We start from the raw sequence: 27791 nt of genomic DNA, 5'->3' as shown, positions 1-27791 counted from the left end.
TGTGAAGTGAGCCTGTAACCTCAAACCCAGCCCCAAACTACACACTGCATTTCTCTGTTAAAACACACAGCACTCCAGTTTTGCCCTGATCTTCCCCATCTGAGCTTCAGAGGAGGTGGGGGACACAACATTATTTGTATAAATGATATCTAGGAGGTGAGGCTGTTACAAATTCAGTCTCAGTTACTGGAAACAAGTCGAAAATGGTTGCAGCCCAAATGGCTAGAACCCAGGGCGATTCCTGAATAAAAAATAGTGGAAAAAATGTCATCCTTAAAACAAATCCAGACAAGCCGTTTCAGGAGGAAAAGCATGTTTGAATTAATGTGAGTGCTCTGTTCAAACAAGACTGCACCCTTGTTTAAATCTCTCATTTCTGTTTACAAGAGAACAAGGTGGCAGATGAAGGTTTGCTACTTGACATTCCAGAATATTTTTTTCCTTAGCAATTGTTTCAGTGTATCCTTGTTAAACAAAGAATGAACACGCTCAAACAGAAGTGGAATAATTTACTTTCTACTGTATTTGATAGGCATGCATGAATAATGCTTTTAACTCTGACACTGAAAATAAAAGGCTAAAGAAACTAAGATACGTTAAGATAAGAAAATCAAATGAAAACACTACAAGATGGTTTCCAAACGGAAGCCTCTAACTCTGTCGGCTTTCAAAACTACAGCCTGTGACCACAAAAAAAGAGTCTTATATGCTGTGATAAAATCAACCTCAGGAGGAAATAAAAAAAAATCTATGCAGCTGGGCATGAACCATCAATTGGGATGTGCAAGCACTGAACCATACTGCTGTGACTGAACAACCGGCAAACAATATCAAATCTAAGATAAAATTATGAAGTGTATGCTTTTAGAAGGCCAAGGCCTAAGTTGTAAAAGCTATTCAAGTACTTAAAAGAGGTATCACGATTTTCAAAAGTGTCCATAAGCCCAACTTTGTTTGGGGAAAAAACAGGCCATGTGGAACACCACTGGGAAACCAGTAGGTAAGGAAAGTCCTAATGTGTGCCATCCAATGTCTTAGTCCTTGGAGAGTCAGGACTTAAATTGTCCAAAATAGGGAAGTTTGCTCCAGGACACTTATATTTAAGCCCCTGCAAATGATCCTTTTAATAATGTTCCAAGGCAGTCCATATTAAAATTTTTTCAAATGCTATTGCAGCAAGAGCCCCAAATAATCCAATTTTGTCATTATATTATGTTATGGCTTTGTCTTCACAGAATACACTAACCAAGTCAAATCAGGTCTTCAAAGCAGAGCCAACTTTAAAATTTGGTCACATTCCTCAAGGCCCTGTCCAGCTGAGTTCTGCATGTCTCCAGGGACAGACATTCCACAGCCTCTTGGGCAACCTGTTCCAGTGCACTACTCTCCCAGTGAAGAACTTTCCCTTTATATCTAATTGTAATTTCTCTTGCAACTTGTGACTGTTGCCTTTCAGCCTTCTAGCGCGTACTTCTGAGAAGGGTATGTTTTCTCCAACCCCTTTACTACAAAGGTGAGCTGCTGACTCAGGTCCAGCTTGTTTTCCATCAGGACCATCAGGTATTTTTCTGGAGAGCTGTTCCCCCCATCCTGTGCTGATGAATGGAATTATTCTGCCATAGCTGTAGGACTCTGGATTTACCTTCGCTGAACTTAATGAAGTCTCTGTCAACCTATTTCTCTAGCCTGGCCAGGTGGTCCTGAATGGAGGCTCGACTCACCTGAGCATCGACTGCTGTTCCCTCAACGTTGTGTCATCTGCAGATGCAGTGAGGGTGTAAGCCCTCTTCTACACCTAGACTGAACAATCCAGCCCTGTGCTACTGCTTTGCTGTTCTGCAACATTATCTGAATTAACATATTCTTCACCATATCCTGTTAGAATAGCTCATAGGAAGGCTGCTCCATTCATCTAATGTTAGAATAAACAGCATTACATTACAACAGCATTCTAAAAAAATTGCCGGGCCAAATCCTTATCGAGCATAAATTCCTTGCATTTCTAATCAGCTTATACTAAATGAAGATCCAGGCTATTTACTCAAAAGCTAGAGTGCCAGTAATGTTTTTAAAAATCAGCAGGTCATTTATTACAGCTAGTTTACAATGCTGCAAGTATTAGTTCACTGCTGGCATAAACATCTCCTGGAGGAACACTAGAAACTGGCTACTTCTGCCTCACTGCTGCGTTAGAACAAGCAAACAAAAACATGCCAAGTGTTTCTATGCTTAGATATATATGCTTTTGAAGAAGGAATTCTTATTATTTGAATGCATTTATTACCAGTTGAGCCTTCCTAATCTCTAGATACCTCCTAGGCTTAGAAAAATATGCTTTTGTACAAGAAAATATTTTTTTTGTCATCATTAAAATACATTTCTAAGAAATTTAAGCTAAGAAATACTCAAAAAGGGAGGAAAGTTATGACAACACTACCAGCCATTAAAACTCCACCTTCCTGCAGTCCTTGACCATTAACTGATCGTGACCATCAGCAGCCTCCCTTAACTTGACCCAAGAAGCTAATACCAATTACTTGAGTTCACTTTTTATGACAGGATCACTCAATATAGGAGACTTCCCTTGGAAAAGAGAATCAGAGAAAAACAATCATGCCTTTTTCATGACATCTATGCTGGATCATTCACAACAAACTCTGTTTCAAAAACAGGAGCCTGCTTCCAGTCAACTTGCAAGAGGGCTCTTAAATAAACCTAGCTCATGTAGATTTAGACACCTTATTGCTCCTAGGCAGATCTGGAAATCAGAAACATCATGTGTGAGATATTCTAATCTTACTGGACATGGTAAGACCACTTTCAGGTTTGAAAGTTGATATAAATCACAACAGGGCTCTTTTCACTGCCCTGTTCACAGCTCTCACACCCAGGAGCTTGTTCTGATTTTCATCAGTGAGCAAAGTTCCAGTCCATAAAACTATCAGAATAAAATAAGAATAGTAAACCATGGATTTTTTCTTACAAGATTTTCCTAGATAAATTACTCTTGGATAACACATGGGCTTAGCAGTGCTATCACCTTCACCATTTTTGTAGGCACAATCAAGGCTTTTCACAAGTGACATGGGCTGTGTGGGATGAGAACAGATCATCCAGTAACCATTTCTGCTTGGAAAAAGCACTTGATCTGTGAGCATCAAATCATACCCTCTAGTGAATGTGAAATGGAGCTCAAGAAAAGGTGAAATCTAACCTTAGTACTTGCTTCCAGTATTCCTAGTGTTGTCCGTCCCCAAAAGCATGAAGATACCAAGATCTGCTAAGTGATTCCTCAGCTATGAGAGGGGTGTGTGTGTGTCTGTCCCTGTACAAACCTATAAACCCAAGTAGTCTTGGGTTCCCTGAGTCCTGGGTCTTGCCCAAACCTGAAATCTGCTGAATGCACAAGTCAGCAATTCAGTTACAATCTTCTTTTGCAACAAAAGGTAATAATGATAAAGTGCTTTCCTAGGCAAAGCTACTTATTTCCAGTAATTCTGTAATGCAGAAGGAAGGGACAGGGAGTGCCTGTCACTCAGCTCTGCATATGGTTTGAATGTGTAGATGAGCTGCTGCCTGTTTTTTCCAGTAGTTATAATCCTATTGAAACGCTGTTAATTCAATTGTTTTAAAAACTACCAATCCCTAATAAATATAAGATGGTCTACAAAGGAGTCCTTCCTTCAGACACACATGTGGAACATAGCGCAGCAATCAGCAGGATCAGCCTGGTCCCCTTATCGCTTTTCTGGTGCAGGTTTGAAGCAGATCTTGTTTATTGTTCTTTTTTTTTGCAAAACTCTATGAGATCTTTGAAGTGGTCGGCACAGGGCTGCACCCAGGGCGAGGCAGACTGAGCAAGTCCAATGTTAAACAAACAGCGATCCCAGCTGAGGACAGTGTGTGGGTTATGGAGAACGGCAGCCAGCACGGGCACAATCCATCCAAAGCCAACTATATGTTGCCTTCAGAAAGCAACCTGGAGCTTCATTTGCTGTTCAGACCAGTCTGATGTGTTTAAACAAAGACTCTATTCTTTAATATAGACACATATATACACACATATAAATATACACACATAAATGAATCCTTATAGGATGTGTTCAGATGACTATCCCTCCAAATCCCTGCTCCTTTTTTCTGGACTTACTATGCATTCTATTATTGCTATGATGCCGTGCTATACTGCAGGCTTAAAACAGCACACGTTTGAGGCTTTTTTTCCCTTTAACAATCAAATCAATACCACTTGCTGGGTAATCAAGCAACAAGCACACTTAAGTATTTAAGAACATAACACCATTTCCAAAATATACTACATGTATAAGAATTTGGTAAATGAATTTTTCTTTAAAAAATTATCTTTAATTAGGAACTTTCTGCTTCTTCATATTATATCTCTCTTTATCCTGAGATTAAAGTTTATTTCTTCATTTCTTGTCACATTATCAATAAATGCAATAAATTTATTTAAATATAAGTCTTGCTAAAAGTCCAGTGTTGCTATCACATAACTCTTCCTGAACTATCTCTTCTTCTTAATAGTAATTCACACAAAGATATGTTAGGTGAGTCTTTATCCAGTCCTAGCATTATTTAGTAAAAACATCAACTTTGTGGATTTTGCCTGAACATTAACTTCAGGATTTGGCCTTTGGAAAATAAGCTTTCCTTTACGACAAATTGTACCTGCATTTCTCCAGCTTATACTTTGAGACATGGATGCTACAGTAAATCTGTGATCACAGATTAAACAGCCAAAAGACAGGCTGAATAAGACAACAGACCAGAAGTATAGGTCCATGTATTTGCAGAATAAATGGAGCTTCATTATAATACTCAGCTTATTTTAGGAGGGTGTTTTTAAGAGGAATTAACAAGTTTCCACCCGCCCTGTTCCACTTCCAATATCCTGTGTAATCATCCAAAACTAATGGATAGTAATTGGTGTCTTTGTAAAATACCATTTGGGCAGATGCCAGGTTTTTGGCTATTCTTTCTTGAGTTAAAATGTCTACACAGTGTTTTGAAATAAAGTACAATTTATAATGTTATTTATTTCTTCTTTCCTTGCTGTTACTCGGTTATAAGAATATCTAAGACTGTAAACCAATAGGACAAAGACTTGCAAAGCCATCAAACAAGTAACATTCCTACCTCCAGCCTGGTTCTGTCCACGTCCTTAGGCAATTTCACACGAACTCGGTTTGTTACAATAAGTGTTTCATAAGGATAAATCTGTTGAAAAGACAAGAGCATATGAACTCCAGCCAAAGCTGATTCTGATGTGTGAAAACAACAACGTGGGGAACTTACTAATTTAAATAGTACATACTTCCATCCCGATTTCACAAATATTTCACTGGGACAAAAATCAACAAAATAAAACAAAACAAAAAAAAAAGAACACATGTAACCTTGCTAGGAAGTGCTGAATCTGATTGTTCTTCCAGTGTTGGAAAAGCCCTTCTTACCTTGTATTCTGCAAGAGAATGAGAACAGGTTCACAGTTTAGAATTTATAGGTTTCTTCTGGAGTCACTACATTTAACATCTAGGTACATTAGCAGTTTGTTATGCCATTATATTTCTCATTTTGCAATAGCTGTTGGATAACTGCATGCATAATAAGCATTTGATCCCCATGCTCTGAATGCCTCTAACATTGCCTATTACTGAAGCAACAGTCCTTGAAAACAAAGGCTTATAACAGAAAATCCATCTCCTGATGCCATTGGGTTACAGAGTGTGCACATCTGGTAAAATTAAGACATTCTCTTTACAAAAGTTTTTTGTGCAAAGTCAGTCTGTCATCCAAAAATTACTTTACTGAAAATAGCTAAAATATATGGATTATTGCAGGCATGTCAGTTTGGGAACATATATGAAAACTATTGAGTTAATAAAACATTCCAAGATGCCAACATTCTGCACTTGGGCTGACTGCAGTGGGAATAACAATAGTGAAGAAAAGATGATTTGGGGGTGTGACTCTTGGATCTAAACTAGCACAAGAATATTCTAGTCAGGTCAGTATATGTCTATGTATAATGTGACTACTAGAAGATTATCTATTCACAGTGATGATTAAATGCAACCACGACAGCCAGTACATTTTCATAGACCTTTTTACAGTCTGAAATGAAATCAGAGATAAGTCTACTTTTCAATATCTGTACTTCAAACTATTTCAACATAGAGACAAAGACTTGTACCAACACACAGGCATGACTTGAAGCATTAGAGTAAGACTTTTAAACCAAGATTAAGTGTCTTGGGAACAAAATCCTACTCTTCCCCAAAAACAGACGCATGTTCCTAAATTGCTCAGCTCTTTTGAAAATTCCAACCCAAGTTCCATATTAAGTTCACAGTCCACTTAAACTGTAATGAAAAAAAAATAATGCAAATAAATTCTGCTTTATGAATTCTGTAGTTTTTAACCACACAGTAGCACAAACAAGATGCACAATGGACATTTTGTTTTTAAATTAGATATGCCTTGAAGGAGCAATTATCTTAAACTTCTTCCTTTCTTTGACATGAGATCACCACCAGAGGCTGGTGCTACATATTGAGGGTACTGGGATTGACTCAGCCTGGTTGCACCACTTTAAGATGCAGGACTTCAGTCAGGCCTTTGTGTTCGATTAGATAAAAAGAAGATTCTCTGTGATAAACATGACACTGAGGTGGGTCTCCGTCTAGTCATTATTGCATGAACTATGGAAAGATCTCAGAATAGTAAGCTTTATGGCAATATGTTAATGGTTATCCTCAAAGGAAGAAAACGTGAAGTAGAGTCGAAATCATTTGCAATGTACCTTTCATCCCCCAGCTCGTCTCCTGGTCCGTTTCGTATTGGCCCATATTTTCAGGCTGTAAGAGCAAGAAAGATGCAACGTAGCAGCAAAATACATCACAAACCCACTCTGCTTATTGTCAACACTAAAAAAAAAAAAGCAGCTGGTAACACACAATCGAAATACAGATCCTTGCAAGAGAGGAAGATAATAAATTCTCATCCAAACTTGACCTGCTCAAAGCAGGCATCTCGAGCGCTCTCAGCACTCACTGATCTAAGATTGCAGAGACGGAGCTCTGCCTGTAGAAGAGGATGGAGCATCAGGGGAGCACCTGAGTCCCCAGAGGCACTGCAGGTGCAGTTTGCTGCCTATGCTGTGAACTCCCACGGAGCCACGAAAACTGGAGCTTGTACGTCACTCAGAGAGGAAACTGCAGCATTGTATCACAGAATCACACAGAGTCACAGAACGTTAGGGGTTGGAAGGGACCTCGAAAGATCATCTAGTTCAACTTCCCTGCCAAAGCAACCCAGCTCACCCCTAAGCCTTTTGGACATTTTTGAAGCTCTGATTCCTTGCAGCTTTTGATGAGCCAGAAAGGTGTCAGAAAGCCATTAGCCACCCCTATTTGAAGCCCTGGCAGTAAGGTAAGACTGCAGTTGCCATATGCTCTTCCCTGTGATGCAGATGTCCTACTGCCATCGTCACAAATCACTTGTGCTGCACTGCAGCTTGCGTCATTCTGCTTTCTGCTTCACACTGCTGATGCCACTAAGACCAGTGAGAACTGTGCACGTGTGCCATAGCTTTGTTTGGCCCACTGTCTTTTTCCTTTGCTATGATGAAAAACAGTACAGGAGACCATAAAAGAATAATCATATGACTGTTTTTCCTCGAGTCTCATTTTTGTTTGTGCAAACAATGTGCCCAGCTATGCTCGCAATAACCTGCAAGTCTCTTTATTGTTTGGTTTTGGTTTATTTTTTTCATGCAGCACTGGGCTGGCTGATTACAAATAACAAACCACAGAAGCTGGCACGAACCTGCATTCCGAAAAGCGGACATCCATCCTAAGAAGAATTTTGTCCTCAAGGATTTGAAAAGGAGTAATGTTTTCAACTTTCCTATGGCTTTTGGCTGTGAATTTGGAGCCTTCAGCTGGGACAAGCACTGCCACTTTGCATGGCCTCAGCCTACTGTGCCCCTCTCCACCACTCATTGCTTTGGCTTCATCTGAGCGAAGCATTTGGATGGCTTTAGAGCCTCACCAGCACAGTGGCGAGGTGTGAGTTGGTCCCTCACTCACTTCAGGGTACTGGCAACAACTATTCTGAAAAGTCAGAAAAAAGTTGTTGACTCCTAGGTGAGGGTGGGTTTACCTAGACCCTTTCAAATCTCATTTGCTCAAGTTGCCGTGCCACTGGTTCCTTCAGAGAGGAGTTCAAGCAGTCGGGTATTGAAGCAACGCAGACACAGTTAGTCTTGTAATACTAACTCAAAGAGATGGATTTTTCAGTAGTTACTGAAAAATTCATTTAGCTACTGTCTGACAGCTGCTTTCTTGCAGGTCCTTCCAATAATCTGCAGTTTGACTCTTACCACTATGGAACTTTAATACCGCTCTTGTACTTTTGTACCTTTCACACCTTCCTTTGGAGGAAAAAAGGCAATTTGAATGAGGTCTTGTCTGTGTAATTTACATATAAACAGATCTTCAAAATATAAGTGCATGTGCATCTATGTACTGCCAACTTATCACCATTAATCATAATGGGTTTGTACCTAAAAATATAAGTCATAAACTGAGAATCCATAATGCTAGACACCAGAGAGAGAGATCAATATCAGATATCTTTTTCACAAAGACTTAAAAATAAAATATAAAAAAGGATTAGAAAAAGAAGACCTAGTCTGATCTGACCATAATGTTGTTAGGCATTTTGCTTTCTAGATTGTTGCCTGCCATTCTCTCTGTATTGCTCCCTCCCCACCTTAAAAGTACAATGACTGTGTGTGCATATATGTGTAAATATATGTATACATGTACATATGCATATACATGTGCATATGTACACGTGTGTATATATATATGTATATAGTATAGTGGAAAAAAAAATACATGGTTAAAGAAATGCAGTGGATGTGGGCTGCTCCACCTTTGCTCTATGACCATTACTTGCCTAATTATAGCCCTAACCCTTTCTTACCATTAATTCAAGCTATACTGTCATCTATTAATATCTGCAGCCTGTACGTTTTGGACCTTCATTTGTTTTGGGAGGAGAATCAAGATGCCTAATGCTCACAGTGCACACAATTAAAAGGAGAAGCCTCAGTCTGTCTCACTCTTGCAGACAAACTGTAAGCCACACAGGGTATAAATCTGTCAGACTGGGCTGGCAGTCAAAACACCTTTGAAGTGCTATTACTGTGTAGTTTTTCTACTAGTTACTAAGCTGCCTTAACATATACATTTATATATACACCTACCTGATGTAAGCCATTCTTTCCATAGCCAGGTAAAGAAGCAGATTTAGAATATGGAAATCCTGTAAAAGACATAACATAGAGCTATATTTTTTGTAAATCCTTTACAGCCTACTAAAATACAGAATACAAGAAAATACCCAGAAACAGCAATTATAAGATAATATGTACATTCTATTAATGGGATGAAATATAACTGAGCAATGTTCATCTTTTCTCCGTATTTAACATAAATTTATACGTGTAACAATGTCTATAAATAACAGCATGCCAGGATGCACTCGCCTTACCAGGCATGACATGAAGAGAGTTGTGGGACCCATGTTACAGGAGCCTTATGAAGCTACGTGACGCAAAGCAGATTTGAGAGCTTGTGAAATCCCTTCCCTCCAACTTGGTGTTAAACCATGACTTGAAAATATTTCAGATTAAAGGTACCATGATTTTAGAATTACATCACTTATGATCATAATGTGTGTAGAGTGGTTTTGGGTTTTGTTTTTATAAAAGAAGGGATAGTATGTTGCCACTTAAAAACCCCCACAAACACTTATTTGCTTTCTTTAAAACTTTTACTGCTTCACGTGGAAGAAAACATAAATGAAGATATTGCAATGGATAAAGTAAATCTGTGAGAGTATAAACACTTAAGAAAGTTTTAAAATAGAAAAAATTGGCAAAGTGGTGTTACCATGAACAAACTAGATGTAACATGAAGATGAAACTCTGCGGTCACTATGAAACAACTGAAGAGCCTTACTTTTAATACTGAGACTCTAATAAAGTTTTGAAGCTCCTTTAGTCAGTGAAAGGACAAGAAGTGTTTCAGAGTAGTTTTCAGTTAATAAAAATAATGCTATGCAGAAATGACAGGCTGGATCAGTTTAAATGAAACAGAAGATGAACAAATAGTGGAATAAACATTTTTGATTCCAGTACAGGAAACTTTGATAAATTGATACAAAGAGCTACAGAAGTCATTTAGCTGAAGGAACTGAATGTACAACACTTCTTTCTGTCAAAAATGTTAACAATCTGCGTCCAAAGGGGAATGCAGGAAAGAAATCCAGACCCCACTGGATTAATAAATACCCTAAGGAGATTATTAGGAATAAGCCTACAGAAAGAAAAAACAAAAGATGGGTAAGCAAAGAGCTCATGATGTGCTGAGATAAAGTGAAAACTGCCAGAAGTCAAGCTGAGTTAAGCACTGAAAATGATATTAAAACAAATAGCAAAAGGTTCTCCAGCTATCTAAATAAAAAGAGAACAAGGAAAGAAGAAATGGGATCACTGGGAGTTACGCTACATCAGTAGACAGCAGAGGTGAAAGGTAGCCTAGGCAGGGCTCCAAAACTGAAGGAGTATTTCATCCCTGTCTTTAGGAACACAAGGTAGAGTTCTAAGCAAGGAGAGAAATCTGATGGAATAAGGGTATGCAGTCATGAGGGAAACATAATTCATAGCATGGAATGCACTTAAACAGGGAGTGATAAGCTCACATCGAATTGCAAGTACAACACCTCTTACCACTGGAGAACAGCAACTATGTTTTTTATAGTTAAGAGGAGAAAAAATATAATAAGGAGCTACCGGTTTGCTTCCAGCAGAAAACTTAAGGAAAGACTGAACAAACACATCAAAGGAAACAGAAAATCAATTTATATTCACATACATTTTAACTAGCTTGATGTAAGTTAAGGACACAGTGCCAGACTTGTTTGGTAGCTTTCTTTGTTATGAGAAATGACTTCTGCACAATATGAATTTTATTGGATCTCATCTAACGTGGCATCATTAAAGCATTTGGTATTTGGCAGCACAGGGAGTTAAATGCAAATGTGGCAAGATGTACTTTATCAGAGGAATTATAAGATCAGTAAGGAAATAATGTAAGAAATGGGTAGTGAGAACTGAGCAGAGCTGATAAAAAATGTGCCAGCATGGACTGGTGTCCAGGTGAAATTGCCTCCTATTTTCACTAATGATCTGGACACCAAAAATAGTGATGGGCGAATAAACTTTGTTTGTCTACAAAAACTTAGGCACCACTGCCAATATACAGGAGGATTGGGCTACCACAAAAAACTGGGATAACCTTGAATGTTCTAGACAGGATAAAATTTAATAATCCATGGGAAATGTCATGCCCTTGGGGACTAATAAATACCACAAACTTCTACTATTTAAGCAGAGAGCTCATAAGTTGGAAATGGTCGGGAAGGAGGCAGGCTTAGATATACAGCTCAATCACCAGATGACCTTGACTTGTTAATATAAAGTTAGAAATGTCTGTCATACATGCAAGATACGGAAATAATTGTATTTTCAGGCAGCAACAGAAGAACCTGGAGGAATCCTCTGTGATATTCTTGTTCATCAATGTTCAAGTGAGTTATATTAACTCCACCAGACCAATGGTCTAGAGGATAACTAGGGCAATGAAAGCTAATTGCAGGAAAGAAGGCTTGAGAAACTTAACTCATTTAAGCTAGTAAAATGAACATGATCTATAAAAGCAAGAGATGATTTAGAAACGTAATCAACCACCATCCGAAGCATGGTACAAACTACGAGCAGAAATTGTACTTTCAGCCCCGCAGGGGGTTTCCACATCTGATACAGGGACATAGTGATGAATATTGATGGATCATTTAGCTGTTCCAGTTTGGAAACTAGAAACTTACCATTGCCTCTTATCTGAATGCTAGTGAAACCAGAGCACAAAGAGTACGTGTGAGACAGAATGAATGTATCTGCAAGAAAACTATCAGCTCTGCTCCTGCCCAGAAAAAGATGATGGTGCTGAACATCCATGTGGAGTTCAATGTCTTGGCCCCTTAGCCATATATATATATATATATATATATATACACTACTCAGTGACCAAGGGAAAAGAGCACTGAGGTAAAGACCAGTTTGAAACCAAACACAATTCACTTCATTAGGAAGAAGCCAGGACCGAGCCCCAACCGCGGGCACAAGCGACACCGTGTGGCCGGCTGGGAAAAACCCAGGAGGCGACTAAATCCGAAACAGCCCAAAACAAAGTAACAAGATCCACTACTTCAGTGGGAATGGTATTTCACTTAGCTTCTGTTTCCCGGGAAGTTAGTTACAAAGTTAAATACATTTTGTTTTGCTTGCCTTTTTTTTTTTAAATTAATTTTAATATAAAGGAAAACGTAACACTAAAAGCCAACAACTACATACTGCTCATTATCACAGCTGACTGCAGTTGCACCGTTACAGTAAATTTACTGGAGTAACTGGCCAAGATAAAACAATCTTTCTCGCTAATTTGGTGCTATCTGAACATCAGCTACTTTGTGCATGGATATGGATCCTGCTTTTTCCAGTATGACATTAACTGTAGCCTCGATATTCTGAGGTTGTCTCTCAGCACATCAGGGACACATGAACAGCAAGGGTCATACAGCTCACTAGATGCCTGCTTTCCTAAATACGTGACTCTTAAAATAATGAATTATGGTGAATGATTAACTATTAAACAGCTACATATACAAAACCAAGACACATTTACCCAGATAGACGTAAAGAGTTGCAAGCTCCACTCTCAACGCCTGCTAACTGCAGCAGCCTCATTCTGATGGGCTTTGTTGTTAGATGGATTCTTCTGGGCATATAGTTAATGTAATGTGGATAAATACCTTCTAGAGCAGAATAACCCTTCTGTGGTTTGCTCAGAGGCTGCACAGATTAACACAGGGCCAATTGCACAGTATGTCTGGTCACATCACTAGAGATTTGCAGTCTGATGCCTGCTAACCCCCCCTGCTGTGCATGTAACCACTTGGCATCAAACCTATCCCCCACAAGTTTTTCTCTGATACTCACTGACTACGCCACAAAGATGGGGCTCAATGTCAGAGTTCTCAACTGTAAGTGCAACAGGCAGAGAACTCTTCCATGGCGAAAAGGGCATGTGACAGACTACAAATATTCAGAACTAAGTAAGGAAAGAGAACATCCTGACAACAGTCAGGGGGCTGAATAAAATCATAGAGAAAGAGGAAAAAAATGTGTAAATGTCAGGAAAAGAAAACTTCCTCAATGTCATTTCTGTGCAGCTGCTAGTTGGGTAACAGGACCAACACTCATGAGGGACAGAGAAATGCTGACGAAAAGCAATGGAAAATGAATTACACAGCCAATACTGCATTGGAACATAGATGATACTGACCCTGTCATAAGTGTGAACCATATTTTGCACTTCTAGTTTTAATAACTCCATGCTCCCAAGATAAGAAAAAAAATACAAGAAATGCTGGTATAGAAGAGTGACAGGTATAGCAATACTCTTAAAAAAAAGACACTGTATGTTGTTGCTGTATAACACAGTTCTGGATGTGCTGCATCCTTCTCCCTGGTTAAAATTTCCATGCAAGGACTATTGTCCGAATATGTATTTAGAAAAGCATCAGATCAACTCCAGAAAGCTTCCAAACATATCAGATATGCACATTACAATCAATGGTTTAGGTGTTCATTTCTGGTCAACGACTCACAGATGTTACGTGTGCGAGCTGGTCAGACTTGGTCTGTCCTGCACAAGGAATCCTACAGCCACCTGCGCACATGCACATGGTGTCTCGTGAGGACTAAGGAATCAAACTCCTTCAAGTTTGACCAACAAGACTGATGATCCAAAATAACTTTTCTTCTTTATCTTGTTACAGCCTTGAGACAAGACTTCACAGCATCTGTTTTTCCTCTTCTTTGCATAGCTAAGCTGTAATTTCCTTAATATAAGTTGATGGAGCCAGCTATCACATTACCAAAATGCCCACAAGACTGACATCCTAGCCCTGCTGCCAGACATGCCTCACATTGGATGCATTCTTTTGCAAAATTGCTTCCCCAACTTGTTTACCCCAGATGACCTGCTACTGCTGTATGGTGTAAAGAGGAGGAGGCATGGAAAGGAATGGTCCAGTTGCCTGTTAGAATTCATTTCATCTAATTTTCTGTCATTAATCTAAAAGTACAATTCAGACCCCAATTCTGATGATCATTTCCTTTAACTTCTCACTTGCTGAAATGTGGAGTAAGAAATGTGTAAGACATGATTTTGGTACTGATAACTAGCATGGGCATACAGTCCTCAGATCAGTATTTAGTAAAAAAATTACCCCATTATTCCACCCGGAAGATTTCTGTGGACTTACAGGTATAACTGGGAGCAACAACAAAAAAATGCCTATTCCCTATTAATCTTCGAAACAAAGTGTTCGTTATGCATACCATGATAAACAAGAAATGGCTCTGCCAATATTCAAAATACAGAGTTTGTATCAAGGAGTAATTAGCACAAAACAATCTGCCTTATGGTACGACCCTGTATACTGAAAATAGATAGCATATCATAAATAGTCACTTTTATGTGTTAATGAGGGGCAGGTTTTGGAAGTAAGGAACCTCCAAAGATATAACAGAGTTTCATTATACAAGCAGTGCTTCTTCATTCACTAATAAGAAACTATAAATAGATTACTATCGGAGTCTGAAGACACTGAACGCTTACAAGCCATAGCAAAACAAACTGACAAATAGGTGCAATTATGACAGAGAAATGATGGATAAAGTCAGCTAGAGAGCTATGTGGAGGAGGCTGCAGCAGAACCACCTTCCTTTGCCAGATTCCTACTCAACGGTGGCCACAGTACTCACGGGAGTAGCCAGCAGTTGAGCCCTCCTGCCCCCTCGGGAAGTTTTCTCTGTCAGTTCCGGCAGTAAGAGACAGGGATCGTGTGTCTGAATCCGGGGAATTAGTTCTGGTGTCCGTATCCCCTTTCAGAATAAGCCAACTGGTCTTTAGCTGGAGAGAGTAAAAGCCTGTTACAAGACTCAGGATTTAACATCTGAATGCAGTTCTCCTGCTTCACCTGTCCAGGAAGTCTTGTGAACTGGTTCTAAGTTTATGCTCACTGAAATTTGTAGCATCCTTTATTAAATTATAAACACTGGTTATATCATGACTTAAACACTGCAGGTCCTAAAACCTTCTAACTTTCAGCTGAGCTGAGGATAATTTTTTCTGTTATTTAATTTGCCCAATGGGCTCCACTTTAGAAGATGCACTGTGTCATGTCCTTATAGTTAATGGGCTGTTAATATTTTTCCTGTATATTAATATGCACCCTAAGTAAAAGTCTGCAGGTTTAGATGAATCACCAATATATATATTGAGACTGAGTGAAAAACCATGAGCTTTTTGCTCTTAATATCCCTACTTCTTTCTTTGCCATAGAATGTAGGTTCTAACTCCAGATGAAAGATTAAGCTTTTCTTTTATCTTCTTGGAAAGACCTAAAAGTAGTAATGATTATTTCAGTTATAGGAAAGAATACCCTCATGTACAAAAAAGTTTGTACTGAAAAACCCATAAACCACTCCCTTTTGTTCTTTTTGACCATTACCTTCTTATTGTCCTGATCCAAGCTTCCATCCTCCCCTTCTGATCTTCTTGCTGCTGGAAGATTAAGTTAATTTTAAAAATTAGAACAGATTACATATTTTTTGTCTTCTGTTTTTGATGGTGGTTGTGTTTCAAATAATTTTGAGAGGGAAAAAAACAATTAAAAAACCCCACAACAGAGCTGAGCAGGAAATTCAATGTGTAGAGTTATGTTTCCAAAGAATTACTTAAAATCATTTTGAAATTACTGCAGAAATACTCATCTTTCAGATATACATTGATTTTAGACAATCTATTCCTGCTTGATTTTGAACCTATCTTTTCAGGAAGAAACTATTTAAAGATTGGTGGGAAAAAACATATACCATAACTTAGGGACAGTAGTACGCAGTCATGGCACACAGTGCAGTCATTTCCTCATTCTTCTGTGTTACCTTGACCATGAAAGTACATATGGTTACACAGATATTTTGCAGTCTGCACACCTGGGACTTCTACATTCCCGAAAAGGATAGGTATTTATGGTAAGAAAGATAGGAACAAATTTAGTATTACCTCTTCATAAAATCTGCAACAGAGGCTGTGCAATACTAAGCTTCACAGTTCTTTGACCAATACTTTTCTGACTATATTGCCCTCTTAATCTTTTAACATAAAATAACAGTAATATTTCACTGTTGGTTTATTTTCTTGTACCTTCCTAATTTGCTGAGAAGAAAAATCAAAACTGAAAACCTAAAAGCTATTTCTTAGATAGTTCTCAACCAGTAAATGTGTTTTCTCTTGTCTTTTATATCACAGAATATTTTTCCAGACATTGAGTTATATCTCGGAAACTTACAGAAAGATTTAGTGCAAAATTTCACATAATTTCAGAAAAAATTCCCAAAATGTGAGTCTTACTTGCTTTTGTATCACTCCATGCTGTTTTGGGGAGAGTTTTTATGGTATAAAACTGGAGTAATTTCAAGCCCATGAGAAGTCATAAGAAATGGGGTGTCTGCTTGAATAAAAGTGCAACAAAGAGCTCCACAAAATGCGACGTAGCCAGAAAAAATCTATTATTAATACCAAAATTAGCATGATAATACAAAAGTTAAGACTCAGATTAGATTCTGAGAGGCAGATTCAGGAAAGAGATTAGGCTGCACCATCAGAAGTGCTGCAACACTCCCAGCAAGTTGGGAACAACTCTGCCCTCTCCAGTTGCCCAGCCAGCAGGTTTGCAGAAGGTCTGCCCTGCACCTAAACAACACGGGCAAAGGACCACCACCATCAGCATTTCAGCGTTACTCTGTTTCATTTTCTGGTGCCGCCACACCACACATATCCAGATGGTAACTGGTTTTGTAGAGGAGGTGATATTTAAAAAATTACAAATTGCAGTAAGAAAAAAAAAAAAGGGGTTATAGAGGTGAAAATCCGAAACTGTAGAGCTGGAGGGTTTTTTTCTTCTCAATTTACTGTGGCAAAACAAAGCTGGGTCATAAAATAAAAACAGCACCAAAATCAATGGGGGCCATGAAGGTCTGCCCCTCCCAAATTCCTGAGAGGGCTTTATACATCATTGGCAGATAAATCCAAGTGGCCTGAATTTCATCAGTTGTGAGCATTAGCTTCACCACCACAAAAGATACTCAGTTCTGCTGTGAACCCCAACATGAATGGCATGTTTCACATGCATCAATGCTAATATTGCCAACCTCTATAATTTTTTTTTTAACTTTGAATGATGTCCAAATATTTCTGAAACATGGATGAAACAAAAGAACAATCATACAGCCTCCTGTACTCTTCACTTTCCAGCCCCAGCTCTCAGCCTGATCTCTCCTACGTCCCATTTTTCCACCACCTTTGTCTCATTCTGAAGTTGGGTGTTTATAATAGAAACACAGAAGCTGTAGCTACAGCAAATCTGCTGGGCACTGCTGTAACTGAAACTTTTAAAGCCAAATGTTTTGGAAGAGCTTCTTGCACTTCTTGTTTTAAATAACATTTTTGTGCTTGTTTGTTCAAACTTGGCCTCTTCAACAAAGGAATGTTCTCTGGATCCCTTTCAGCATGTATTAGTTCAGTGTCCCGTTAGCTTGAGTTGCTGAATCATCAGCTGCTCGTGTTCATGCTTTAGCCAGGAGTTCTTCCAGAACAAAAGGTAAATTTTATTTTCTTTTAATGGAAGGGAAATTTCACTGTTTTTTTTGTTTGTTTTTTTGAGTTAGAGTAAATTATGTCTTGCTCTTCAGTAGAAAAATACCATCACAATCTTTTAGAACATCTATAATCTAGAAAAGAAAGTTTAAAATATATATCCTTGTTAAATTTTAGAGATTGCTGACTTGATAATTTAATTCTCCAGTCACTCCAGTAATTACGAGGAACAACTCCATAAAACAGTGCAAAATTGACAAAATACAGACTTTCATTGCATATCTGACAGAAGGAAAGCTGATTATCAAAACGCCCGGCCTGGAAGAAAAAAAGCTGCTGTTTAGTATCCTCTTTGCAAATCAAAAATATCTATAAAATTAAATGGCACAGCCAGGATACAGGACATCAGAGCCACATTATCAGCTTGTGTAAACCAGTGAAGCTGTGCTGATCTAGAGTAGATGATTGTAACTTTGCATTTGCTCATGATCTTTTCTAACACAACTACAATATTTAACTTGTCCTTTGTCAGTAGCTTTTTTTTGCTCATCCTGAGTAGTTGCCTCAAATGATTTGTATACCCAAGGACAAGAAGGAATTAGAAAGCTCGCACAGACCATAAAGTTGGCAGACTATACTAAATCAGGCACCAAACCAAACAGCTATTATCTTTTTGCCTGAAAGGCAACGTTAGTTTGTCCAAGATTAGGATACTGTGAGGAGAAAATGTCTATCGAGGACCAAAACCTAAAGTCCACTGAAACCTCAGCAATGAAACATCAAAACCACACCCAGAAAAAACAGAGGTTATCTCAATTCAGATGATCTGAATGTGCCGTCACTTGAGCACAAAGCACCAGTTACAGCGAAGGTGCACAGGCTGATTCACTTAGTCGAACAGTTTCTTTCTCCTATTACTGTATAAGATCCAAACTGAACTTCACTCAAAATAGAAATAACTATAATTTTCCAGGGAAGCTAGTAAAAAAAATATAACTACACAAAAGCATCATTTTTTATACCAATTGAGTATTTTAAAAGTGACTAATGCAGCCTGTTACTACAAAAGAAAAATATCTAAAATATATTTCCCTTGCTCTAATGATGAAGGCAGCAGGGAAAGCTACCAGCTACAGTCAAAGTAAGGGAGGACAGGTGTAGGTTTCTCACTCTGAGGTACAACATGGAAAGTCAGCTCTGTGCAGCAGAATTCCCACATACCTGTTTCCAAAGATTAATAGCGGAATTCAGTTTAGAAAAATGAATTTCGTCTTACTAATCCTGTATCATGAACCAAGATCATTGTCAAACATCACTGAGAACACAGTAGGCACTGATACCAACATGGAAATTGCGCTGATGTAATTAGTGAAATATGCAACAAAAATAATAACAGAAGAACACAGATTTTATATTTCTATTTTTCTTACTTACTAGGGTCTTAAGTCAGATTCTCAGTCGCAAAAAAAGTCATGTATTTCTTTATTCTGTTTAGAAACTTACCAATCTTGTCACTGGGTCTGCCAAAGATTTTGCAGTCAGCTACTGATGCTATCAGCTACTGAATTTGTTTTTGCCATGGTGTGACTACATTTGTTATTGATGTTTTACAGCTTAAAGAACTTGCAGATGAAAAGTAGGAATTTCATATACACCATTTATGAATGAACATTCTTTTCCCCAGCAACGCAGAAGTCAGAATTATTTACAAAAGCTAGATATCCCAAGGCATGGTCTGAAAACATGAGAAGAACCTTAAACATTTACCTGTTTTATATCATTCCACAAGAAAGAAAACTGCTTTGAATTACCAAGACAAATAAAAATTATCCCAGCTTTAGAGAACTTACTGAATCCTTGGACAGCATGTTATACAAAATGACATTTAATTTTCATGCTATTTTTTTTTCCCTTCTCCATTTGAGATTACAGGGACATAATGAAAAGCAAAGACTACAGCAAACCAATTTGGAAGTCAATATGCATTTACAAAGCCACGGAGAGAAAACTGCGACAGAGAAAAGCAGACTGTACCATGCTGTTTGTAGATAGGAGGTTTCCTATAGATGTTATCTTTTACGCCAGTGTCTGAGGAAGAGGAAAGAGAAAGGAAAGAATAAAACAGTAAGCAAGCAGTTTAGACCACGCTGCTCTTTTCTCCTCTCAACAATAAAAAAAATGCAAACACTTCAGCAAAAGCTACGCATTCACTCGGTGGTTTGTTATTCACTGGTTATTACAACAGAATAATGCTTTATCCAGTATCTTTATGTATTTAAAATGTTGCCCATACCTTTCTATGCAGCATAATCCCCCCTAAATTCCTCAGAATGCTTTAAGGCACCCTGAATGGCATCCATTTGCTGAAATGCAGGTGGTTACATCTGCACCACCAATATATACTTCACAGACAACAAAGAGAAATTGGCTACACTTGTCACTACTCAAAATAAAAGTTCATGTACAGGTGCTTGAAAAAGGACTTTCTCCATTAGCTACGAAGAAAGTGTACATGTTTGTACTAGAATTGCCCAATATTCTCATAGGAAATCCTATAGTTTGTTTAAATATTGAATTGTACAGCTACCTTGGCCTTCCAGGAATTTTTTGAAAGCCCCCAGAGCCACAGTCCAGGGTTCCCATATCATGTTGTACAGACATGAGATTTACTGAGTACTACAGACGTGAGCAGATACAATGCCTAATAACAGTATGTTTACAGAAATGCTAACCTCAGGACCTAAACATAAACAAACTGTTCCAATGAGCAGGTAGATGTGCTTAGCAGTCAAAAAGCTAAACACTGTACACATAAATTTAATGTGCTTATTGACTGAATGTGAACTTGAAAACAGTACAGTACATATGCAAAGACACAGTGAGCTTCCCAGAGTTCTAGTCTTCCAGCTATTTTTGAAGTCTATGTTAATATGACTCATCAAGTTGGAGAGTAGATGGATAATGAAAAATACAAATCCAAAACTCTCTTCAGCCTTCCCTTCTGCATACAGATTGCACAAATCTATACAGCCATGGCACTATGAATAATTGTATCTTTGTAGGCTTAATAACATTTGCCACTGCGTGCTGCCTCTAACACTGCTTTACATATATATATATACACATATAAGCACACAGCTATCTAACTCCTCTATTTCTGAGATGAAGATTAACAGCTAACAGATTTTCACTCATTAAAAAAAAAAAACAAACCACATCCAGAAGAGAATAATCAGGTGCCAGCAATTGAAAATCAAAAGCTAAGCAGTGAATGCCTACCTGGAATATGGAAATGCCTAGGAGCCTGCTGATAGACAGAAGGTGAAGATTTGCTGTCTGAGTACATGGATAGGCTCGGAGTGCTCCGACCACTTTCACTGCCTCCAAGGGGAAGAGCAAAGAAAGCAGATAAAAGAAAAAATGGAAAGCAAAGTAGAGTATTTCAAGCATAAAAGCTTGTTCAGAATGACTTGTTAATCCAACAGTTTTCAATACATGTTTTTGTAAAACCCATTATTTTTTAGCACAGTATATTGGCTCAGTCTCCAAACATCAGTAATGAACATCTGATAGATAATACCAGATTAAACTGCCCCAATTTGAAACTAAAGCTTTTCTTTTTGCAACACTTTTAATGAAGAAAATGAAAGGATAAGAACATCCATAATCCTGCAGTGTGTTTTGCACAGCCTTAACTGAATAATCTATTCATCAAGTTTTTTAAAACTTTAATGCTATGGCTCTTGGCCTGCCCATGAAATCAGTAGTGAAATCATTCAATGGTGTTTAAACTATCTCAAAGCGGGACTAGACCAAAACAGATGTTGCAGTTAAGTCAAATATTCCTGCATGTATCAGTGACAAAACCAGATACTGAAATTTGGTTCTTAACTGCAAACTGTTCCCACAGGTAACGTGCCACAGCATTTTTTAGTTATGCAAACAAGGTTGGATTATCAAGTCATGGATCTATAATGCCATAGTCACTTCATCAAATTTTGAGATATACATAGGATTGATTCATATTCATTTTTCCACTTGTTTTGTCAAATACTTATTAAGTGCCATCCACTTCCTCCTAATTCATTTCCCTGAAGCACACTCTATGGCATTATAGTGCTGCTTGGCAAACAAAAAAGTAAAGCTGTACTTTTTTGGGACTTGTAAAATCCTATTAATTTACAGCACTCTTAAGCAACTGGAAGCCAGACATGACATTTATTCTAACATAAAATGGTTGTTAATTTGCTGTTACTGTTTTAGTGTGGATGGAGCACAAATTTAATGGCAAATTACAGCACAGTTTTTAGGGGTAAAGAAAGCGCAGCAGCTCAAAGCACTGGATCTGTAACTGAGCTCTGCTTTCAAGGAGAAGGTTTACAACCATAAAACTACCAGATTACCATAACTGTCTAGGCCATGCCCATGGAGGTGGTCTCTGCCACCAAAGCCAGCCTTGACATGCACCACTGAAGCCAACTGGGAAGTGCCACTGAGTTCAACAGGAGCAGAAACAGGCCAGACAGGGTCAGAAGAGCGTGCTTTGTATCTCACGGCAATACACTAACTAATCCATTCCAAATTCTGGGTCTGGTATTTTCACAGTTGGTGAAAAATGAAAACTCAAAAACTATTCAGTGGCTACCACTGCATACTCAGTAACAGTGATTTCTCATTGAAAGAAACGTAATCCGAGCAGCTGAGAAACTGGAATCACACCTGCAGGCTGATAGCCTATGGTCCTTCCAAAAAGTAAGGGAAGAATCATGGAATTACTGAAGACCTAGTGCATCACTACCAACTGGCAGTCAAGTTGTCCTCACCCAGGGCAACACACTGTTAGTCAGTCTCTAGATTCCCACTTTGCTTTTGGAAGAAAAGAAGTGGTGACAGGTTTTCACTGCAGATTCATTAATTTCCTCTTTCGCTGCTGCTTGCTGCCCAGATGCTTGGCCATGGAAGAAGCCTCAATGCCACTCCCAGTTCGAATGCAAAGAGCAGTGGTAGACACTTATTTAAGTAAGGTCCCTTACAACTCCAAAAACGTTAAAAAACTTCTAATGTCATTCATTCGAATATAATGTTACTATTGGAATTTTATAATTTAAAAAGGAAAGTTTTCAAGTGATTTCCACAGTGTATTAGTTCTTCATTTATTTTAAAAATATGTATTATTTATATCTTATGAATATAAAAAATATATTCATATATGACCTGCATGAGTCACTTCACTGAGCCGTGACTCCAAGGAGCTGGTAAACGTACACAAATAGAGAGTTGGTCACCAGGGTAGAGTGTCAGTGAGGAAGCAGGAGGAAGTATCGATTAAGAGGAATGAACTTGTAAGAAAAGAGGATGCAAGCACAAGTTCAAGGGGATAGCAAATCTGCAAACTACTCAGTGCAAGGATCATCTGTGTGGAGCAGTTTGCAAATCCATCACTTCCAATTCGTTCAAAAGGGAAGAATTAGGGGGTAAATGAGAGAAAAGGTTTTTCTTGCAGCCCATTCACACAAGCTGATGCACACTTAAATTTTAATTCCGCTACTGATTTGCACCCACAGAAGCAGTTATATTTCACATTTTGCATTAAAAAAAAAAAGTATTTATTAATAAAGCAAACTGAAGACCCATGTAGAAAATTCACGTGTAGGAACTACAGATAGTCATTTAATCTAGCCTATAATTAAAATCTCTGAAATGATACTTTGCCAAGAATTTGTCTCTTTCAAGGTATATATACACTGAAGAAGAACTTCAAACAAGGTCTCAGAAAAAATACAACTACCAGAGACTGATTTTTTCAAGCTTTTGGTTTGAACTCTACCACAAGCAGTTACAGGCTGTGATCTGCTCTGCTGGTCAGTGCAGAGCAAAAAAGCAGAATCATGAACTCATCCCTAGATTTTGTTTAACTTGGAAAGAATCTGGGAAGGTTTCTTTTGAACTTGAGTGTCAACCACAAAAACTTCCTTGTGTCTTTTGGCTGATGACAGGGTAGGCTCCTCTTTTAACCCTGTGTGTGAGGAGCCAAGTGACCAGAGCTCAGATCATGCTCCCTTTTTAAGGGATTGTCAGGAAATATACAATACTGCTTATACCTTCTTCCTAATCCGCTTTTACCTTATCTGGGAGGATGAAAAATTTGATAACAAATTACACTAAGAGCTGTCTAAGTTCAGGATAGAACAACAAACAGATACCACTGGCCTAATGAGGGAGATGTCAGAGCCTACTCCTGAAACTGGATCCTTTAATATCTCTGCATGTGGTGCATTAGGCTAGAAAAAGTTCTTTGAAGTTCAATGACTAATTCGTTTCAAGCTTTGAAAGCCAAATTAACGGGCTTTGGAAGTTGTGCTCCTGCACTAGAAAGGCAAAGTACTTTCCACCATGTTTTAAGTGAGCATTTTTTCAGGAGGGCTCAGCAGTCTGCATGCTCACGGACTCCATCCTCTCAAGAGGAAAAGTTACACCAAGCACAGGTTCTTGGAAAATCACACCCTACAATTTGCAAGAGTGTGAATCATGAAGCTTTCTTGAAGTGAGGCCATCACAGGATTTATTTTGAAGACATTTAGAAGAAAAAAATCCCTAAAAGATCAAAACCAAATAATCTGTCTGCACGATAAAGAACAGCTCATCCTATTATCTTTCATTGGAGCTAGACCACAGTATACTGGAGAAAGAACAGTAATCATATTTTTTGCTGGAAAAATTACAAATCCTGTCATTCTCAGGAAGAATATGACAATCTCAGTGAAGTCAAAAGGAAGATTCTGACTGTTTTAATTTCCCTAGGGTAGTAATATTACTGTTACTTTTTTTTTATGTGGAGTACTGGTTTTATAAAGATTGCTTCTAGAATTATTAAGCAGTGTATTATTTTTTAATTTAATCAAAATTTTTTTAAACAAGCAGATTTCACTTTTTAAAAGTGAAGTGGCAACATTAACCTTGGTCTGGATACAAAGTAACTATTGATACACTCCTACTCTTCCCACATAAACTGCTTTGAAGTGAATAAAATAGCACAGTGACATCCTCAAAAGGCTTCTCCAGGTAAGGAAAAAGAAATAGTCTGCAATTCAGAGAAAAGGATTCAGAGACCTTGAAGAGGATGGAAGAAATCTTCTGACTACTTTCAGATTGAGATGTCAACGCACTGTAAAACCGCAGATAATGTATACAGCCTCTGCAGGGCTCAGGATGATCTACACAGCAAAATTATAAAGAGACTCTCCTGCCTCACAGGAGCATGGTGAGGCATAGTCAGCTACTGCCTGCAAAATATTATAGCTCCTTGATAAAAAGCACAGCAGAATTGCAAAATATTGTAATTTTGATCACATTACTAATAATTGTTTGGGCACGAGGAACTGCCACTTGAGGATTTCTTCATCCAAACAGCAGAACTAAGTAATCGTTGCTGCTCGGAGCAACAGCAGGTAGCACCAAACAGAAACTCACTGCAACAGGAGTGCTGCTAAGCAACTGCAGGCGGGCTTTCGAGTAAGAGCTTTCCATACAGTGAAATCGTGCACTGCGCCACATGAAGGAGGTTTTCCTTACTCAGAACACCATGTTGGACAATATCATCCAAACTGAGAGAACAGATCAAAAACCTTTTCAAGCAGGGCTTCACAGAATACAAGGGGGTGTGCTAGCCTTCCAAAAAATGTGTGTGTGGGGGGGTGACTGCTTGTGGTTGTGGGAAGGAGCTTTGCAGGTAACCTTTAAAATGGCAACAGTTCACTCTCACCAGCCTTTTCCTCCAAAACTTTGTCTCAGGGATCATATTTGGAAGACTCAAGGCCATTTCTGTTCCTGTTTATACCAGGGAAATTCATCTGACTTTGGGCAGAACTGTTTCTGGATGCATTAGGGTCCAATGAAGACGCATTAGTTATTTTTCCAAAGGTAATGAGTGTTTGCTATTCACATGAATTTGCAAGTCTGGTTCCTGCAGAGGGTCACTTCCTTTTCTGTAATGGTTATGACGACAAGAACAATACTTTTGCTCTATGCAAGCAAGCAGTACCTGAGAGTCAAGGAACAGGCACTGAAAATGTTTGCCTTCATGTCCCCTCCCTGTCCATACTGTTAGTAGAGAGGACGGTCTCAAGAGAAGACACAAGTGGTAGCTGAATGTCTTCTCTTTCTCACATTGAACTAACTAGCTAAAAAAACAGTCTTCGCCTTAAGGCTTCCGGACATTCCTCTGTATTGTCTCACAGCTGCAACATGGATGTCATTAAAAGTTAATATCCACTGCAAAAAGTAGATTAAGGCAAGGAAAATAAATTCAGTTACTCTGTTTTATAATACAGCAGATTATTTGCTAATCAGTGTAATTATATTGATTTAACCAGCTTACCTGGCATAATTTTTGGTACTGCTACAAATAATACGAAGAATATCTAAGTGTACATTAGAAGGTTCAGTAACTGATCATCCAATGTTGGATCCACTGTATAAGCTTGTTATAGTATTTATTTAGCATCACCAAAGCAGTATAAACACTATCTTAGTGCAGACTTTTAAATCATTCCCTTCCTCATTTTCATTTTAAAAGCTAATTCCTTCCCTCCACCCCTCTGAGAGACACTTAACACTCACTGAAAAAAAGCAAAAATAAAACAACCCATACTCACTTGGTTCTTAAAACTTACACAGTACATCGAGAAAGCACTTGCACAAAATTAAGACAAATTCTATCCAAGTGGAAGCCATGCTTGCACAGACATAGAAGTGAAACACATCTGAATAGGTCTACAGTACCACAGCACGGTTTTGCATTCCTGGACCTTACCTTTGAAGAAAGGGATGTAATGATGTCTGAATGTAGATGTAGGGCTTGGGTGTTGGGGCAGGGAGATGCAGCTACTGGTACCAAGACTCTTAGTACCAGCTGGGGGCAACAGAGAGTAAGTGAAAATAAACTATTTAGTTCACTTACTGAAAGCCACAAATTACAATGCCATCCTTTTTTTTCAGGAACATTTTCCTCCTGATGCTTACAAAACATACAGTTTAATACTTCATCTTTCTCTGGTTATTGCTAAGAACACCACAGTGGCCATATTCGGCAGTTGGCCATGGGACACGCACCTTCTGCAGACAGAAAGAGCATCATATAAAAAGGGCTGTCAATGTAACGCATCAGAAAATATTCCAGAAAAGGCACCACAAAATCATAGCTGCACTCAGGGGAAGATCTGCATATTCAAAAGCTGCAAGAGGGAATGATATATGCTCATAATGGATTTAATGAAATGAAATGGGGAGAGCCTTGTCTTTGCTGAGAACTGTGCTATGAGTGGGTCCGGTTCTTGCTGCTGTCGGTGCACACTGGTAGGAATTACTTCACAACGCACCAGGGCACTCGAGTACATAGCTAATTTAAGCATTTGAAGAATTATCCTGAAGTTATTGAAGATCTGAAAGTTACACATGTGATTAAGTACTTGGAAAAACATTCTCAGAAGTCATTTTTGTTTGCTTTGTTGTAATTATGTCCTGATACCATATTTTGGAGGACTAATGGAAATTATCAAAAGTGGTAATTATGACGACTATCTTCTAAATTTTCAGTGAAGTTGTAACATACTAGAAGTAATCCCGAATTTCTTTTGTCTTTCCTCTTTGCTGTAACAGTGTGCAGCTAAGCTTAAGCATGACATAGCTGCCAGACCTTCAGTGGGGATTAAGCTTTTCTTTTTTTAATAGATCTTTGATATTCTCATTTCCACTTTGTCAAAGACCTTATGTAGCACAAATATTCAATTCTTGTAAAAACTCGTTCTGTTACCCATAAAATTTTCACTGCAAAGTTTAAGAACTCCCAGTTTTCCACACTAGTTTATAATTATAATGTAGTCCCAATGAAATTAAAAGACACCAAGAAATTAA

General features: G+C 38.4%; 1 protein-coding gene across 1 annotated transcript in view; it reads right to left on the bottom strand.

Moving 5' to 3' along the window:
• The window catches only part of LOC104276504 (actin-binding LIM protein 2-like), a gene marked incomplete at its 5' end in the record, with an annotated part of 36426 nt that overhangs the window by 7776 nt on the left and 859 nt on the right, over nt 1-27791 (bottom strand). Inside the window, 9 exons of the mRNA XM_009872853.1 lie at nt 5158-5238; nt 5418-5482; nt 6824-6878; nt 9296-9354; nt 14984-15131; nt 15733-15785; nt 19914-19967; nt 21159-21260; nt 26692-26790. Of these exons, the coding sequence (XP_009871155.1) occupies nt 5158-5238; nt 5418-5482; nt 6824-6878; nt 9296-9354; nt 14984-15131; nt 15733-15785; nt 19914-19967; nt 21159-21260; nt 26692-26790 (716 nt within the window). The remainder of the gene's footprint in view (nt 1-5157; nt 5239-5417; nt 5483-6823; nt 6879-9295; nt 9355-14983; nt 15132-15732; nt 15786-19913; nt 19968-21158; nt 21261-26691; nt 26791-27791) is intronic.

This window comes from Apaloderma vittatum, unplaced genomic scaffold, assembly GCF_000703405.1.
Source record: "Apaloderma vittatum isolate BGI_N311 unplaced genomic scaffold, ASM70340v1 scaffold43707, whole genome shotgun sequence".
Lineage (NCBI taxonomy): Eukaryota > Metazoa > Chordata > Aves > Trogoniformes > Trogonidae > Apaloderma > Apaloderma vittatum.
Note: the sequence above shows the minus strand (reverse complement) of the source record. Positions and strands in the feature narration are given on the sequence as shown.